This window comes from Panthera uncia, chromosome E3 (assembly GCF_023721935.1).
Source record: "Panthera uncia isolate 11264 chromosome E3, Puncia_PCG_1.0, whole genome shotgun sequence".
NCBI classification, from domain to species: domain Eukaryota; kingdom Metazoa; phylum Chordata; class Mammalia; order Carnivora; family Felidae; genus Panthera; species Panthera uncia.
The window spans coordinates 24,022,854-24,040,352 of NC_064815.1; the positions used below are offsets into that span (position 1 = coordinate 24,022,854).

Below are 17,499 nucleotides of genomic sequence, written 5' to 3' on the forward strand. Positions count from 1 at the left end.
CATAAGGCCACCGTAAACATTTGTGTGCGTGAATGTGTGTGAATGTGAATGTAAGTTTTTACTTCTCTGGGGTCACTTCCCAGGAGGCGAGGTTGCTGGCTGTAACGGGAAGGGTGTGTCAAACTTGTCAAGAAACTGCCAAGCCGATTTCCGAAGCGGCTGTGGTATTTTGCATTTGTGCCAGCAGCGGGAGGGTTCCACATGATCCACGGCCTGGCCGGCACTCGGAACGTTTGGTCGATTTTTTTTTTTAAAGCCATTCTAACAGATGCGTAGTAGTATCTGGTCGTAGCTTTATGTGCATTTCCCGGTGACCGAGGATGTCGAGCTCTCTCCCATGTGTTGATTTGCCTCCCACAGTCCTTAGCAAAGCAAAGTTCAGCTGGGTTGTTTTCTTGTTCTTGAGCTTTGAGAGTTACTTCTATATTCTGGCTGCAAGTCCTTTATCAGGTATGTGTTTTACAAATATTGTAATATTTTTTCCAAGCCTGGTTTTTTTTTTTTTTTTTTTTCTCTTAATTAAGAGTATCTTACAGGGGCTCCTGGGTGGCTCAGTCGGTTGGGCAACCAACGTCACTCAGGTCATGATCTCACAGATCGTGAGTTCGAGCCCCACGTCGGGCTCTGTGCTGACAGCTCAGAGCCTGGAGCCTGCTTTGGATTCTGTGTCTCCCTGTGTCTCTGCCCCTCCCCTGTTCACGTTCTATCTCTCTCCTTCAAGAGTAAATAAACATTTAAAAAAAATTTTTTTAGTTAAAAAAAAAAAAGTATCTTACAAGGAAATATCTCAACATCCTCTTAGAAAAAAATAAACCAAGCTTTAAACGTAACCTGTTACGACTTAGAGTTTATTTCCCAGCTGGAGTGTGAGTTCATTGCATTGAGTTTAAGTAAACTATTAGTTCGAGTTAAAAATAAAACCTAAAGTGCTCCCTCATGTATTAACCAGATTTACGTTTGCTTTGTTTTTCAGGAAATTGGATACACTCACATGAAAATTGCAGAAGGTGTGAACTCCCTTCTGCAGATGGCAGGGCTCCTGGCCAGGCTGTGTCAGAAGACAATGGCCCCAGTGGCCAGTTAGGGGACAAGAGTCCTCCTCATCCGTCCGTGAGACCCAGTAGTCAGCGCCTTCTGATTTGGACAAAATGCTGCCTTAGATCAGCATGGGACGCACCTTCCTCTCACACAGTCGTGGCCTTCACTTTCATGCAGCTTCCACGATAGTTTGCGCTCAGCCTCAGACTCACAGATGTGGTGACAGGATGGAGAGGCCCCAGAGAACCTCCGGGGCATGGCACCCGATCTGGGCACGTGTGGCATTTCAGCTAATAAAAAAGCTGTCCAGGGGCACCTGGGTGACTCATTGGGTTGAGCGTCCGACTCTTGATCTCGGCTCAGTTCATGATCTCAAGGTTCATGAGCTCAAGCCCCGCGTCGGGCTCTGTGCTGACGGCACAGCCTGCTTTGGATTCTCTCTCTTTCTCTGTCCCCCTCCCCTGCTCGTGCTCTCTCTCTCAAAATAAATAAACATTAAAAAAATACAGTTTTATCAGCAGTAGGGTGGCAACACAAGGCCAGGAGGAAAACCGGCTTCCTGTCTCTGCCCCTAGCATCCTACAAATAGAAAAGGTGATTTAGGAAGAGACCGACCAAGCTGATCTCAGTTCTTGCAGAAGCCTGCTGCGATTTACTACGGAGACAGACCTCTCAGAACAGCCTGGGGCAGCGGGCCCTTCGGCAGGACGGGCAGCGATCACGGGACGGTGTTACTGGGTATCCTGTGTGTACATGCTGCCGTAGAAATCCCCAGGGAATTTTATAATAATTTGCATGACTGTTCCCACCACCCCCCCAAGGTACTATTTTTTTCAAATTATAAAAAATCTCAATTGTACGTAAGTGGAAAGAATGATGCAGTGAACTTCCCGTATCCACCACCCATCTTAACAGTTTTACCAACATACGGCCATGCTTGTGTCCTCTCGTGTTCCCACCACCCTCCCCCATTCCGGTGGTTGAAGCAAATCCCTGATGTCGTGTTACAGAGGTTGGGGGTGACTCAGCTCCTGTGATTGGTGGTCTCGTGTGAAATCTATCATTGAGAACAGTTGTGTGTTGGGGTGCCTGGGTGGCTTGGTTGATTAAGCATCCGACTTAAACTTTTAACTTAAAAAAAAAATTTTTTTTAATGTTTATTTACTTTTGAGAGAGAGAGAGAGAGAGAGACAGCGTGTGAGCCAGGGAGGGGCAGAGAGAGAGGGAACCACAGATTCCGAAGCAGGCTCCAGGCTCCGATCTGTCAGCACAGAGCCCGACACGGGGCTCGAACCCATGAACTGTGAGATCATGATCTGAGCCGAAGTCAGACACTTAACTGACTGAGCCATCCGGGCACCCCAAACTTAACTTTTTAAATGTTTTGCTTATTTTTGGGAGAGAGAGTGTGTGAGCAGGGGAGGGGCAGAGAGAGGGAGACAGAATCCGAAGCAGGCTCCAGACTCCAAGCTGTCAGCACAGAGCGCGACATGGGGCTCGAACCCATGAACTGTGAGATCATGACCTGAGCCGAAGTTGGACGTAAATTTTTTTTTTTTTTTTTTTTTTTTTTAAGAAAAAGAAAACAGCTGTGTGCCATGCTGGCTCCTGCCCTGTGGGCTCGAGGACAGAGGGTCCCGGCAGCTTGCCTCCTGTGTCCCCACTGCCGCAGAAACACAGATGGTGCTGGAACAGCCGGGCAAGCCCATGAGCCTTTCTTTAAATCCTCTCCCGGCCCAGGGTTGGCCACAGCGGCTCTAGAGCTCCCTTCCACTCTGCCATTCCTCCCAGGAAGGTTTGTCACCTGCCCGGGCCACAGCGTTGAATGGGACACTGAAATGATACAGGGAAGGCTCCCACGTAACTGGCTGTTTGGGTTAGGGCTCCAGTTAGGGGAGAAAAAGAAGGTCCTCAAAACCTGCAAGGTGAGGTTTTAGAAAAACATAGTTTCTCCATCTTATTTTTCATCTGGAGCTTCCATGGTCCCTGTGAGGTTTGGGGGGAGGCCCAGGTCCAGAAGGTTCCCCACACCCAGCAACCGTGGAGCCCGGAGCCCCCACCACACCCCACTCCTTCTGAGCCTGTGAGATCAGGACTCCTGGGTGGGAAGTAACAAGTGGCCAATGATTGTGTCATGTTTCCTTCTCGTTTCCCAACCTGTGGCACTTAACTTACGGAAAGAGGACTGACCCTGTGACCAGGTCCCTGTCCCCAGCACACCCTCTCTCTCTCCATCCCCCGACCTTGGCCTGGGGCGGGGCAAGGCCCCTTTCCATGAAGCAAGACTTTCATTCCCTTAGAAGGTTTTTGCATGAAGCAGAGAAAGCAGACATGAGAATTGCTACTTTTAAATGAAAATGGTCTATTGGGATGTTTCAGTTGAAGGAAGCATCTCGTTTCTCTGGCTGTGGCTTTTCTGACTCGGGAGGTCCCTTTGGGCCCCTGCCCTTCCCGTGAGACAGCTGTGTTTCTGCCCAATCAGCTCGGCCGCGCGGCTCCGCTCCTAGGGAAACGTGACGCACTCTGTCCACAGCAGACGTCCCCACTGGCTGCGCGAAGTTCCCTGCAGCCTTACTTCTTCCAAGTGAACCGAGGCCCAAAGAAAGGAGCGCCGGGGCTCCCCTAACTCTGCTGAAATTATGTGTAATGCTTCTAGGAGGCGAGACAGACCGGATCTCTGCCCGGAGATGTGGATTATTAAATATGGCTCCACCTATATAAATTAACTGTACAAGCTTATGGACCACGAGGAAGAGCCCAGCAGCCGGCATTGGTTAGCACTTTGGAACCTGAATCCAAAGCAAAAAGCACAGGAGTACCGGTGATGCACGATGTTCTAGATGTGGGGACAGGGATGCAACCTGCCCTGAATCTTGACATCCGATCGCGGCAGGGGCTCTGGGCTCCCATGGGAGCCGGGCGGGGGCGGGGGGTAGGGGGTGATGCCACCTGTAACTGTCCTTTCCCCACCGGTCCCCCGCGGCCTGGTGGATGGTCCTCAGACGTGTCAGCGCGTCTCCCAGGAGTAACCGTGGGGGGTCTAGCGGTTGAGCAAGTCAGAGAAGTGACCTTTGGGGAGGCGGTAAATAGTCCTCTGAGTTTGGTGGTCCCCTCGGCTCCTTGAACGAAGATGAAAAGGTTTGTTACGAGGAAAAGGGTTGCCTCTACAGCACTCTGTTCCCTCGGCCCCAGGGTGGCTGGGTCAGGGTCAGGGTCAGGGTCAGGATGGGTGGAGATGGTCAGCGTTCAGCCCCCTTCCTGCCCTGCAGGCTGAGCCCGCCCATCAAGCTGCCTTCCTTCCCTTGGAAATCCTGACTGTGCTTATCGATGCCGCCCGGCTGGGGTTAACCCGCACAGGGACGCCCTCTGCCCTGTGACCCGCACTCACCTTCAAGGCGCGTCCTCTCCCCTCCCACCCAGAAGGCACCTGCCAAGAGCGTCTGCTCTAACTCAGCCCTGCTTCTGCCTCGCCTGGCACAGCCCTTCCGCTAATGTGAGTCCAGGGATCGTGTCACTCCAGCCTCCAGGCCACCGTGGAGTTCGGCCCCCCGTGCCGGACGTGATGCTGGACGCAAAGGTTCCATCCAGCCGCAGTTGGACCCCAATCCTGAACCCACTATGTCGTTTCTGCCACCCTAACCTACCTCACAGCATCATTTCTTTCAGCTCAGAAACCACAGCACTCTGGCTCCCGCCCGGCGTCTCTGCTTCTCTGCTCCCTCGCTCCCCACTCTGCAGTGGAACTTCCGGAATGTTCTCCACTCCCTGTCTTGCGCCCTCAATTCCATTCTCTCCTCAGCATCCGGGGATCCTCTTTCCAGTCTCCCAGGCCGCCCCCTCTCCCATCCCAGAAAACCCAGGTGCAGGCCGCGTGGCTGGCCGCGCCTCCCCATCGTCAGACCCTCTGGGCGCACCGCTGCCCCCCTGCAAATCTCTCCCCCAGCGGGGCGAGGAGGGAGCCCCCACAGCTGCCCTGGCCTGCCCCAGTCCGACGACCACAGGGCTTATCACCCCCTAACATGCCTCTTCCTTTCCTCTCTCAGCCTACAGCCATCTGTGAAATCTCTCCCACCAGACTGTAAGTCCTGAACCGTCAGGGATTTGGGTGGATTTTTTTTTTTCCCTTCAGGTTTTATTTTTAAGTAGGGCACCTGGGTGGCTCAGTCGGTTAAGCGTCCAACTCTTGATCTCGGCTCAGATCATGATCTCATGCTTTGTGAGTTCGAGCCCCATGTCAGGCTCTGCACGAACAGTGTGGAGACTGTTTGGGACTCTCTCTCTCCCACTCTCTCTGCCTCTCCTCTGCTCATGCCCCCCCACCCCAAGAATAAATAAATAAATTTTTTAAAAAGCTTTAAAAATTTTAAGTAATCTCTACACCCCCTGTAGGGCTCGAACTCACCACCCTGAGATCAAGAGTTGCACGCTCCACCGACTGAGCCAGCCGGGCACCCATGAGTGGATTTTATGACTGTGTCTGCCGCGCTTAAGGCCGACTTGCCCGCGGCAGGTGCTGGGAGGTATGGTTGGGGGAGGGGCAGTGGCTGAGCTCTCTGTGCCTTCGGGGCACCACGAGAGGGCACGTGGGAACATTCAGCCCCACGCTGGCTGACCAAGCGGGTGCTTCGCACGGCCCAGCCACGACCGTCACGGGCACCCTCCTCTGTCTCCAGGTCCCACCCCTGTCCCTGTGTCCCTCACATGCCGTGTCCCAGTTGCACCGTTTTGCCAGCGAGGAAACAGTCCCAGAAGGTGAAGTCACTCGCTCAGGATTGCGGAGACCACCCAGGGCCCACCCCGTCACCCCACAGCTCACCAGCACCCCCGGCCGGACCCCCCACAACAGCCTGAGGCCCTTGTGCCTGCCCTGGAGCTGTCCCCTCGCCGGGCCTGCCACGGGAGCCGGGGGCGGGGTGGGCAGGGGCTGCTCAGGGGGCGCAGCACCTAGGGGCGCGGTCCCAACACCCGACAGAGCCCCCTCCCCCATTTCAGCACCATGGGTGCCACCCCTCGACCCCCTCCGGGGCCCCCACGTGGCTCCCCCAGCCCTGTTTTTTTCCCCTTGTGATGGGGCCTCTCAGGCCTGTGAGGCCCACCGCCCTGGGAGAAGGGGCACCTACCTTCCAGGCCCTCGCTAGGCTTCTGTGGCTGCCACGCTCTCGTTCACGTAATCGGGCTCCTCGTCCGGGCTTCCTGCCAACGACGGGGACGCCTCCCTCGGGCCTTGCTCTGCGGACCACAGGGCGGACGGTTCCGGTTCGCACGTTCACACCCACACCCGTCCCCCCAGCCAGAGGCTCAGGCCCAGACCCCCAGAGGCTGCAAAACGGCCTACGGGAAATGCCACACTCAACAGTGTGTCAGTCTCATCCCTGCGGTTCGCCGGAGATTGGCCCGTGGGGGGGCTGCCGACGGGGTTCGAGGCGTCTGCGGCCACCGACGGGCCAGAGGCGTCGCTGCACAGTCAGCTGCACGGGCTGCAGGGGAGCCCTCCTGGCCTGGCCCTCCCGGGTCAGACCCCGACTCTCCCTCCCTCGCCCACCCCCGCCCACCTGATCCTCCCAGGCCAGGCCCCCCCGCAAGCCTGCTGAAGCTGACCGCTCCGGAGCCCCTGCCCTCCAGCCACGTACCCACCACCCTCCTGGACTCCCGCCACTGCCGGATGGAAGCTGAGTTCTGATAGTCCTCAGATCCTTCGTCCCCTGCAGGGAGACACCGAGAGAGGGGCTGGCCCAGGCCTCAGGCCGGCGGGGCGCCTGGGTTCCTCCGGGGAGGCGTCCTGTGCCCCGTGCTGGGCGGCCCCTCGGGGGAGGAAGGGGTCCTTTCGGTGCATCTCACTAGGGCCGGACCCCCGGGGCCCCTCCAGGCCTCGAGCAGGACTTTATCCAAAGGCACGGGAGCTGAGGTGAACCTTCGGGTTTCGAGGCAAGTGGTGCCTTTGAGCAAGGGGGGCCTCGGATCTCAGCCGAGGAGGCTGGCCTCCCTGCCAGCTCCCGGGACTGGCAGCCTCACCTGACTCAGTGTCCTTCCGCTTGCAGATGAGCACGTTCTCGTACGAATTGGCATCATCATCGTCTGCCGGGGAGAGGAGACGGGGCTGTGGGTGCCGGTCGGCCCTGCCTGGCAGGCCGGGCTCTTCCTCCCTCCCTCCCTCCCTCCTGCCTTCCCTCTGTAGGTGACCCGTCCTGCCAAACCCTCAGCCTCTGCACTGATGCCCCCCCCCCCACCCGGGGGGCTCCCGAACATTCTCCTGGACAAGCTTCTTCATTGACACTGGCCTGGCTTCGGCAGCCGCCACCCTGAGCTCCTTCATTGTCTTCTGACGTCCCCCCCAAATGCACCGGGGAGGGGGGAGTAGGGCTCAGGCTGCAATCAGGCAGTTGGCTAGTTGGGAGGGAGGGAGGGAGGCCCGTTGCTACCGGGCAGTGAGGGGCAGGGAGAGCTGCTGGAGGCCACGGAGAGGCGGGCTCCGGGCCTAGGCTGGTCCTGAAGCAGTACCTCTGGGCGGGGCGGGGCGACCCCAGGCCTATCAGAGCCTGGCACCCCCTCATGGCCCCCGTCAGCGGCAAGCTGAGCTCTAACTGCTGGCCCACCGCCTGCATCCATCTGTGTCAAAGATGGGGCCCCCCTCATCTCTGGGAGCCCCTCCCTTATTCAGAATAGCTGAGGTGGGTGCAGGGGGCGGGGAGAAGACCCTCCTCTCTACCCACCACGGGCCCCACCCCCCAGCATTGGCCCAGGCAGGAGCCAAGATGCAGGAACTGGCCTCAAGCCCCAGACCCGAGCACCTCTCAGCAGGCACTGCCCTCCCTCGCTCCTCAGTTTCTTCTTCTGTGAACCAAAGGTGTTAAGGGCCTAAGATTCTGGCATCTTCAGAGCCCGCAGGGCTCAATGTCCATCAGCCCGGCCGCCCCGCCCAGAGCCTTTCTCCGAGGTCCCACGTGTACCCATCGGTTGCTGCCCAGTCCCGAGGGGGGGGGGCCTGCACGACACGGGGGCTCAGCCTCCCCCGCTACCTGTGCCCCCAGCTCCCCCTCTGGTTCCCTCACCTCTGCGGCCCACCACCCTGTCCCCTCTGTGCCTCCCACACGTCCCTTCCCCTCTGTGCCTCCCACACGTGGGAGGCCCACCACCCTGTCCCCTCTGTGCCTCCCACACGTCCCTTCCCTACTGCGCTCCTGGGCTCTGGCCCCCGAGCTCCCCGACTCCGCCATCCGTCCAGACCTAGGCCCAGCCTCCTCCTCCACGTTCTTCCCACCGCCTCTGGCCCGGGGAACGTGGCTTCCGAAGTCTCCCACCTCCCCCTTTTCCCCCTCCTCCGCCTCACCTTCCGAGGGCTTCTGGAACTGCCCCCAGTTGTAATAGTGCGTGGCGATGGGGTCTCTGGCAAGAGAACACAGACACAGGCCGGTTGCTGGGTAGGCGGGTGGTTGGGGTGGGGGCATCACGGGGGACAGTGAGGCCAGGGCTGTTCCAATATATTGTTCCCCCGGGGGCTCGTGGGGGCTGGGCCAGGCTCTCCCCTGGTCCCTCCGTCCCTGAGCCACCCAGCCTGGCTCCAGCCATCCCGACTCGTCCCCCTCTTCCCCGGGGAGCAGTTTGTGCCCATCTGTGAGATGAAGAGACATCCCTGAGGGCCCTTCCTCCCTGGGGTTTTTGGAACTTGTCTCTAGGTGATGCGGGATGAGTCCCCCAGACAAACCCTCCCTAGAGCAGGGCCATGTCCCTGTCCCCACAAAGCCAGAACCACCTGAGGGGCAGAGCCTGCCTGGGCCAGTGGCTTCCGGGGCAGCAAGTCTTCCTAAAGGGGGAAGCTCAAAGCAGGGGTGGGTGGGGGCGGGGATGAGGGGCCAGGGCCCGCAGAAGACCACTCACATGAAGGCTCCATCAGATCCTCGTCTGCTTCCTGCAGGAGGAGGTGAGAATTAGGCCTGAGCCCCGGGCTGTGGGCCCCACCGCAGCCCCCACTTCCCCGGATGCCACCCACCTTTGCTGAAGTTCTCTAGGTACCTAGAGGACGCAGAATCTGGAAGAAAGGCGGGCTCGTGGCTTCCTCCCGTCTCGGCCCCACTCCCACCCCCAAGGAAGGGCCTTCCAGACCCAAGTGTTTCCTACCTTCGTAGCTTTGCACCTGCTCTCTGTCCCCTCCCCCCAGGCCTCCTGGCCCAGCACCTCAGGGGACCCCCCCACTACCCACATGTCTCAGGCCCCCCTTCACCCTCGCCCCCACCCCTGTGTCTCAGTCCCTCCTCTCCCTCATGTCTCAGTCCCCCCTCACCCCTGCCCCCACCCTGTGTCTAAGGGCCACTCACCCTCGACGCTGGGGGAGAACCGCAGAAGCTTGTCCTTCCTGCAGGAAAGGGGGAAGGGAGGGGCTGAGGAGGGCTGGGTGGGGAGGAGGCCTTGGGGTTTGTGAACCACAGCCCCATGGTCCCCTCGTGGAGCCCTCAGAATCCAGCTCTGGGGCTCTGAGGTTCAGGGAGGAAGCGAGGTCTTGGCCGGAGCTCAGCCAGGTGGGGACCGCAGGACCCTCCTTCCCATCACCTCCTATGGGGTCGTGACCCCTCTGGGCCTGGGGTCGGGGGCTTAGGCCTACCTTGTCGGTGCCACGTCAGAGGCTGTGTCCAGCAGGGGCCCTGGCCAGGCCTGCCTGACCACTGCGAAGGACAAGGGGGTGTTGGCTGGACCCCCAGACCAGCCTGCCACTACAGGCCCCTCACTCCACCAGATCAGGCCTGGCCACCACCTCAGAACGATGGGGACAGATATGGACACCCCCAACCCTGAGCCCAGTCCCTGGACCCTTCAGTTTGGGGACTCACAGGAATAGGTCCGGGCCACCGCAAAGTTCTGTGCATTCTCTTCCCTGGAAACACACGGAGCTGTGCTGAGCCAGCGCATGGCCTCCCACAGCCCAAGGGACAGAGAGACAGGAGAGATGGACAGACAGGGGCGAGAAACGGAGAGGGGAGGGACAGACGAGGGTGAGAGTGATCCAGGGCTCCCTGATGCCCCATTCTCCGGACTCCTCCCCAACCCTGCCCGCCGGCTGTCCACCCTTCTCGCACGGCCCCAGGCTGGAGCCAGCTGTCTCCACGGCCTCCCCAGGGACCCAGGAGATGGTCAGGAGGGTCTGTGGGTGGGGCTGGGGAGGCGGCCCCGAGATTCTCCGGTGAGGGTCAGGTGGCTCTTCAGAGATCTCAACCGACGGTAACTTCAGCCCCTTTTGAGATGTTCCAACCCACCATTTGCTCCCAAATACCTGGTGAGGTAACTTCAAAGCCAGACACAGCGAGGTGTCCAGCCATCACCCCGTGTCTTCTTTCTTTGAAACGGATCTCTGATTTTTATGGAGGCCCATCTAAAAGACTATTTCCCAGTCTCTCTCGTGCCTAAGCATGGCCCTGTGATTAAGCCCTAGTCAATGAGACGCAAGCCAAGGTTGTTGGGACCTCCAGGAAAACGCCTTTAAAGGAGGCACTGCCAACAGGGGTGCACCCTTTTTATCCTGGTGCTTCATTCTTACTACTGCCTGGAACACAGAGATGAGGGCTGGAGCTCTGGCTGCCATTTTGGACCATGAAGCTCCCTGGAGAGCAGAAGCCACTACTAAGGGTGGGAGGGCAGGTTGGCTAAACATTAAAGCCTTTGGGGCTCCTCCTCTGGACCAGAATGGGTATCTGGCCCAGGCTTCCAGGAGCTCCTGCAAGGCTGAGGGGTCAGGGTGCCTGATTTAGGAGGGCTGTCCTAACTCCACAGGAGAGAGTCAGGCATGGCTTCCCACGGGAGCTGAGCCTGGAACACATGGCGGTCACTTCACGTAGGCCGGCAGGATGGAACCCAAGTGAAGTGGGTTCTCCTCCTGTCCAGGCCCAGTTTCCACTTCCCACCATGACGAAGTTTCACTTCTGGCTCTAACTCAGTCAGGGGCCCCGAGTGGGCAGGCACTGAGAGAGGAAGGGAGACAGGAGATACGGAGGAGGCCTGCCTTGGGGCAGGGGTGTGGGAGGCACCAGCGGGGCCCAGGTCCCCCACCCCACCCTCACCCCCTGTGGAGCTTGTGGGCTGGAGATGCAGGGGAACAAGTGGTCAAAAAAGCCGGGAAGAGTCTAGTCCTGGGCCCAGGGCTGGGTGTGGATGGGGACACTCTATTTTCAAACTTCATTGTGGTTTTTCAGTTGCAAAAGGAAATGAGAAAGCGTGTGTTTGCAGTCGTAGGTGAGTTCCTTCCCCGGGCCGGCACACGGTGCCGCATGTGTGAGAAACACACGCATGAGCAAGAATGCGGGGGGCGTGTGGGTGTGAGTTGGCACGCGGGTCTCAGTGCAGGGGGTCTCTCCTGGGTCTCAGCCCAGGCCCGCCGTCTGTCACTTTCCTGCTCAGCGTAAGGACACCAGTGGCCCCTGCCCTCCTGACCCGGGCTGTCCTTGGGCCACACCCCAGTCGGCAGCGACCGGCACCTCTGACCCTCCCAGCGCTCGCCTGTCCCCGAAGTGCCATCCGGCCTGGGGTCAATGACCCTGCTTCACCTCTCCCCCTAGCTCCCTGCTTCCGGCTCCTCTGTGGCTCCCCCGGGCCCTCAGGACAAAGGCCACAGCCTCCGCCCCCTCGCCCAGCTCAAGTCTCTCAAGAGAGGCCTGTACCTGCCACCTTAGCCCCAGAAGACTGTGTCCACCCCGGTCCTCGGTGGGCAACGGCCCGCACTGTTCTCTCTCTGCTCTCTCTGGAATGTCCCCTCTCGCCTTCTTTCTTTCTTCAGAACCTTCCCCCCCCCCCCCCCCGCAGGCCTCCTGATCCCCCCAGGACACGCCCACATCCTCCTGGAGCTCTGAGCTCTGTGAGCCTTTCTTCCAGGGGAGACTCGTACCCCGCTTTGCTCTGCGCCCGGTCTCGGTTCCCCACGTGGCCTAGGAGGGCAGGACTCTTATGTCCGCCCCCAGCACCAGCACAGCGGCCTCCCCTGGGCTGGGGGCAAGGGGAGGACCTCTGGGCAGGCAGGCTGTCCCTCCTCCCAAGGCTGGACTGCTCGGGACCCATTGGAGGAAGGAGGCGGGAAGGGGTGAGGGAAGGGGGGCGGGGACACCCGAGGGGCTGCCCCTGTGGAGGCCCACAGCCAGGGCACCCCAAGTCACTGGGCTGGGGACACCTAAGCACTCACAGGCTCCTCTGCTCGTAGATCTTCTCAGACTTCTTCACCACTGCAAGAACAAGACCAGATCAGCAAGCGTCCCAATGCCGGGGCGGGCACTGAGCTCTGAGATCCCCCCATCTTGTCTTCCCTGTGCCCTGGGCAGGCCCCAGATGGGACATGGGACATGGCCGGCCAATCGCCGCGGGCCACCTGTCACTGATACGGTGTCTGCTCTCTGGGAGAGCAGAGCATGAAGGTCCACGCTGCAGGCAGCACAGCACATCTCCACCCTTTTTCCAGAGCATTCCCCTGCCCCAGACCCCTTGACCCAGCACAACCAAAGCCCCACAGTGACCCAGACTCATGGTCTTCAGGGCTGGTTTAGGGTTTCATCCCCGCCTCGTCGAAGCCTGTCTTTCGGTCCACCCAGCGCGGCCAGGTCTGGGTATGCCCTTGTCCCCCGCTGCGCTGTTACCTGGGCGGGAGCACCGCACGCACAGGCTGGCCACCGTCCCCAGAAGCAGCAGCAGGGCCGCCCCCGGCCACAGCAGCTCGGCGTCCACGTTCATGTCCGCTCCTAGCCACTCGTCCTGCGGGGCTGCAACGTGGATCATCCCGTGACTGCCCCTCCAGGGTCCTGCCCAGCCCCACACCCTCGGATTTCCAGACCCCCTGTCCCGACAGCCCCACGGCTGAGCCCAGGCCCTGGGAGCACCGGCTCCCCTCCCTGCCCTAGCAACGGGTCAGGCTGGAACCAGCCCTGGGACCACCCTGCTCCCTCATCTGACCCCAAACCCGCAGTCCTGGCCCCAGGGCCATCACCGACACTTGGTTAAGTGCTGGAAGGTTCTGGGGACCAGACAGCACCGTACATGTGCCCTATATATGCCTTTGCTTAATCCACACAACTGCCCTCCCAACGTTTCACAAATATAAAAACTGAGGCCGGAGGGGCGCCTGGGTGACTCAGTCGGTTGAGCGTCTGACTTTGGCTCAGGTCATGATCTCATGGCTGGTGAGTTCGAGTCAGACGTTGGGCCCTGTGCTGACAGCTGGGAGATTGGAGTCTGCTTCGGATTCTGTGTGTCTCCCTCTCTCTGCCTCTTCCCCACTCATGCTCTGTCTCTCTCTCTCTCTCTCTCAAAATGCATAAACATAAAGAAAGAAAAAGAGAGAAAGAAAGAAAGAAAGAAAGAAAGAAAGAAAGAAAGAAAGAAAGAAAAAAGAAAGAGGAAGGAAGGAAGGGAGGAAGGGAGGAAGGGAAGAAGGAAGGAAGGAAGGAAGGAAGAGAAGGAAGAAAGGAGAAACTGAGGCTGGAGATCCCAGCTGCAAAGTAAAAAGTCAGGACTCAAACTCCAGCCTCGGGGCCCTAAGTCTGGCTCTACCCTGTCGCCTCCTGTAAACCCAGCTTTGCTTCCTGAGCTCGGTCCACGGCCCCTTCGGCACCAGAGCCCGGCAGTCGCCACCCAGCCTAGGGCGTTTCTCGGCCCCTTTCAGGAGTGGGATCTCCTTTCCTTAAGCACCAGGGGGGTCCTGAGGGCACAAGGGGAAGAAGGGTGCGGGGGGGGGGGTGCAGAGAGGCCTGGCGGGCTCCCGCTGCAGCTGGCGGCGGGAGGTGCCGGGAGCGTCAGGGGCTGGAAGGCGGACTCTGCAGGATGAGGAGGCTCTGAATCCCGCCTGGCCTCGGGCCACCGCTTGGTCAGTGGCTGGTCCCAGCCGCGGAGCCACGCTGGGACTGCCAGTCCTTGGCGAAGCCACGGGCGGCCACACACGGGGGCCCGGGGAGTGCCCTGCTGAGGGGGTTTCTGGGAAGAATCATCCCGAGCGTGGAGATGGTCTCCTGGCAGTGGCCAGGGGACGCCGCTGAGGGGGCGACAGGGCATCTCCGAGGGGGCCCTGCCCCAGGGCGGGCACGCGGAGCCCACACCTGTGCACACCTGTTTTCCCCCTGCCTCAGCCACCCGGGAGGAGGGCTTCTCCCCACTTTACAGCCGGGGAAGGCGAGGCCGGGGGAGAAGCGGAGCCTCGTACCGCCCGGCTCCTGCCCTGGGCTCCCCGAGGCCTACAGCGAGGCGACCGGCGGTCCCTTTCGCCTCTCCGGGCTGCCTCCACCCTTGTGGCAAAAATGACCAGGAACCTCCACGCCACACCGAGCCTCCGTCGGGGCCGTCACGGAGAAGCCACCCCTCCTTCCCCAAACACCGAGTGAGTCAGTGGGAGCACGAGCGTCGCCAGATCTCAGGACGGGGCGGCCCCCGCCACCCCGCGACGTTGTCCGTGTTGAGCCCCGCCCTCTCAGAGCCGGGGCGCTGCCCTCCCGGCCTGCACAACCTCCTCCCCGCACCCCCGCCCCCACCTTGGGCAGCCCGCCCCAGGGCACTTCAGGCTGTGTGGGGTTGGGAGCACCTGGTCGTGGAGGGAGGACTCCAGCTTGTGCCTGTTTGTCTCCTGGCCTCGGTTTTCTCATCTACAAAATGGGGATCGACGCAGTGCCTTCCTCAAAGCACTTTCGGCAGATGATAAACAGTCTGGCTCACCGGCTGGGCTTCCGGAAGAGAAGCGTGCTAAGGGTCTTATTTCTGGCCGGCTGGTTTAGAGAACTCACTCGTGCTCTTGCGGCCTGGCGGCGGAGGCCCAGGACCTGGCCTGCTGACCTCTGTGGCCGTCCCGGGGAAGGGGGACCCTCGACCGCAGGGCATCCTGGCCACCAGGGCGCCCTCTTGCTTCCTGGACCCGGCTGTCCGGGGACAAGCAGCACGGTTGGGGCCGGGGTGGGGGGGCATCCTGGCCCACCCCCGTCCCCCTGGCACTGGCTGAGGGAAGGCGGAGGAGCCCGAGAACACAGCGTGTGTCTGCCTCTGCTGTGGAATCCCAGCCTCACTGGCCTTCGGTGGCCCTTCTACAACAGGGAAAATAATGACACATCCCTCAGGTGTGTCACATGAGGCCCAGCATCGAGATGGTGCTCGGAGGTGCTAATGTGGGAGCTTGGGGGACACAGCTGGATGACAACCACGACTCGCCACCATCAGGGTCCCCACGGAACGGGAAGGGGCAGCCACAGCCTTTTGGGGGCGGGGGTGTTGCAGCGAATAGTGCGGGGTAACCCTACCAGAACCGTCCCGCCTGGTCCCCCAGACACACCGGCCTGAGCCCCCCCTCCACCGCCCCACGGGGGCCATCGTGCTGGGACCCCAGGGCAGGCTGGGATCCAGCCCGGCCCCTCAGTTGTCACAGACGCACCAAGTGTCACTTGGGAGATGCCAGCTCCCTTCATCCAAAGGAGGAGAGGGAGGCCCAGAGAGGCAGGCACTCTGTCCGAGTTCCCCCAGCGAGCCCGTCAGCAGAACCAGGACCCCAGCTCAGGCAGGGCTGGCTCCAAAGGCCACGTTCCTGTACCCCTTTCTTACAATTCTATTTTTAAGAAGCATGAAATATTTTTTCGAAGAGAGGCCCCCCCGGACTGAGCAGATCTGCCCTCCGGCCGGGCTTTCCCTCCCAGGCCCTGCGAGCTGGCGGGCACAGGATGAGGGTTGGGGGAGGAGGCTGAGCCCCCAGGAGAGGCAGGCCCAGGGGCCCCAGGAGGGCCCCAAGGGGCAGGCAGGGCTGGGTGGGGTGGGGCGGCGAGGCGGCCTGTGGCCAAAATAGCACAAAGGGAAGTGCGCAGTTTTCAGATGAACAAGGTTTGCAACAGCCCTCGGTGGGAAAGCCCTCAGGGCCGGGCAGGCCAAGCCTCAGTGTCCCAGCCTCCCGCCCCATCTCCCAGCCCTACCTCCAGCCGTTGATGGGGAAACTGAGGCCTACCAGGGCGGCAGGGCAGACTAGGGGGCAGGAGTGGAGCGAGAGATTCGGCTCTGGGCCCTGGGAAGGCTTTATCCGCTGGGCTCTGCTCTGGTGCCTGTTCCCTTTCCCATGTAATCTTGGCCTTCAGATAAGGCCGACCCAGGGGCCTCTAATGGAGGCTCGTAATGCTCAGGAGGCCAGTGTGGGTGCCTGGGCAGCCCTTGTTCCGGGGCAGAGGTAGGGAATGATGACGGCCAAGGTCAAGGCCGGCGGGGGGCGGGGGGGGATGGTGACAGAGCCAGGCACAAGCAGGTCCCCAGGGCCTACGACCTCGCAGACAGCAGAGAGCTGGAGCGCCAGGCTGGGGGCTGGGTGGGGGCGGTGGGAGGGCTGCTTCCATCTGGCCTGAGGCAGGCCCTGGGCACGCTTGCCTGTGGAGTCCCACCCGTCCTCCCATAGCCCGGTGGCAGGGATGTTACAGTCCCATTTTACGGATGAAGAAACCAGGGCTCGTGGGCCTGGCCCCTCACCGGTCTCTGGAAGCGACAGGACCCGCAGGGGCTTCCCAGGCCCCCGTAGGCTGGGCTGGGGAAGGCGAGGGTGGGAAGGCGGCCAGAACAGGCTGCCTGGGTGCCACAGGGTGCCGCAGGGTCCCGGAAGGAGCACTTCCCAGCCAGGGGCGCCAGGGCAGGACCAGGGCCCAGAGGCTGGGCATCTCCCCACCCCACCCGGCGGGACCCCCCCCAGCACTCCCGCTGGGCCAGTGGGGCCATTCCTGCCCCCGTGGGGAGTTCAGTGGGAGCCAGCCTCCGGACCCCTGGCCCTGGGCCAGGCTCCAGGCACTCCTGGGCAAGACTTACCTGACAGCTGGGGGCTCCTCACTGCGGCCACTTCATCCTGAGCCCACACACCTGCCCGAGCTGACACCAACGCCACAGACTCTGGCGGGCAGCAGGCAAGGCAGCGGGCTTCCTGTCAGCCCCTGAATCATCCCTCACACATCCGCTGCTCTGCCGGACAGGCTCTGCTGTTAACAGACGGAGACACAGAGACACTCGCAGAGACAGGGAGAGACGCCGAGGGACAAGGGGAGAGAGAGAGAGATGGACGCAAGCAGGCGCAGAGAGCACACACACACACACACACACACACACACACACACACTAAATACACACATGTAAACCCAAGTCACACAGAGAGGAAGAGACATACACAGAGGGACTGGGAGAAAGAAGGAAGTGGGGTGCGCACACACACACACACACACACACACACACACACTTCGAGAGGGAGCAGCACACAGAAAAAGGCACACAGGCAGGGAAAGAATGAGAAACAGACACACACATGCATACACACGTACAAAGTGTCCTTTCTCCTCCAGAGACGGGCAGAGCCTGAGCTTGAGATTGACCGACAGACACAGACACACAACACAGAGACCCGCAGACTCTCAGAGACGCACAGAGGGAGGGAGAACGAGAGAGAGACACCCAGGGAGCAAGAGTCCCAGGGAATGAGACACGCTCTCACGCGCACACACCGTG

At 60.6% G+C, this 17,499-nt stretch overlaps 2 protein-coding genes across 5 annotated transcripts in view; one reads left to right on the forward strand and one right to left on the reverse strand.

Annotated features, from left to right (window-relative positions):
* Positions 1–1,367, forward strand: part of RFC2 (replication factor C subunit 2) — a 19,073-nt gene extending 17,706 nt beyond the window's left edge. Inside the window, exon 11 of the mRNA XM_049638775.1 lies at positions 974–1,367. Within this exon, the coding sequence (XP_049494732.1) occupies positions 974–1,084 (111 nt within the window). The 3' untranslated portion in view covers positions 1,085–1,367. The remainder of the gene's footprint in view (positions 1–973) is intronic.
* On the reverse strand, positions 233–17,490 carry LAT2 (linker for activation of T cells family member 2). 4 transcript variants are annotated; one of them, XM_049638779.1, is made up of 14 exons: positions 16,813–17,472; positions 14,576–14,709; positions 12,645–12,767; positions 12,197–12,236; positions 9,861–9,904; positions 9,635–9,695; positions 9,351–9,388; positions 9,026–9,064; positions 8,914–8,944; positions 8,366–8,421; positions 7,051–7,113; positions 6,669–6,740; positions 6,159–6,267; positions 233–4,157 (listed from the first exon to the last, which is right to left on the reverse strand). In XM_049638779.1, the coding sequence occupies exons 2-13, from the start codon at positions 14,634–14,636 to the stop codon at positions 6,173–6,175; spliced, it is 723 nt and encodes a 240-aa protein (XP_049494736.1). In that variant the 5' UTR covers positions 14,637–14,709; positions 16,813–17,472; the 3' UTR covers positions 233–4,157; positions 6,159–6,172. The 4 variants fall into 4 exon arrangements, with proteins under 4 accessions (XP_049494736.1, XP_049494735.1, XP_049494737.1 ...); XM_049638778.1 differs by having other exon boundaries at positions 14,576–14,714; XM_049638780.1 differs by lacking the exon at positions 14,576–14,709 and having other exon boundaries at positions 16,813–17,469.
* Between the last annotated feature and the right edge of the window lie 9 nt (positions 17,491–17,499).

Bases quoted from the DNA above. Each gene is read 5' to 3' on its own strand.
- LAT2 (XM_049638779.1), bottom strand. From the start codon at position 14,636: ATGAGAAAACCGAGGCCAGGAGACAAACAGGCACAAGCTGGAGTCCTC. The intron at 12,237-12,644 runs GTAACAGCGCAG...TTGTTCTTGCAG, and splicing joins CGTGCGGTGCTCCCGCCCAG to TGGTGAAGAAGTCTGAGAAG. The intron at 9,389-9,634 runs GTAGGCCTAAGC...CCTTTCCTGCAG, and splicing joins TCTGACGTGGCACCGACAAG to GAAGGACAAGCTTCTGCGGT.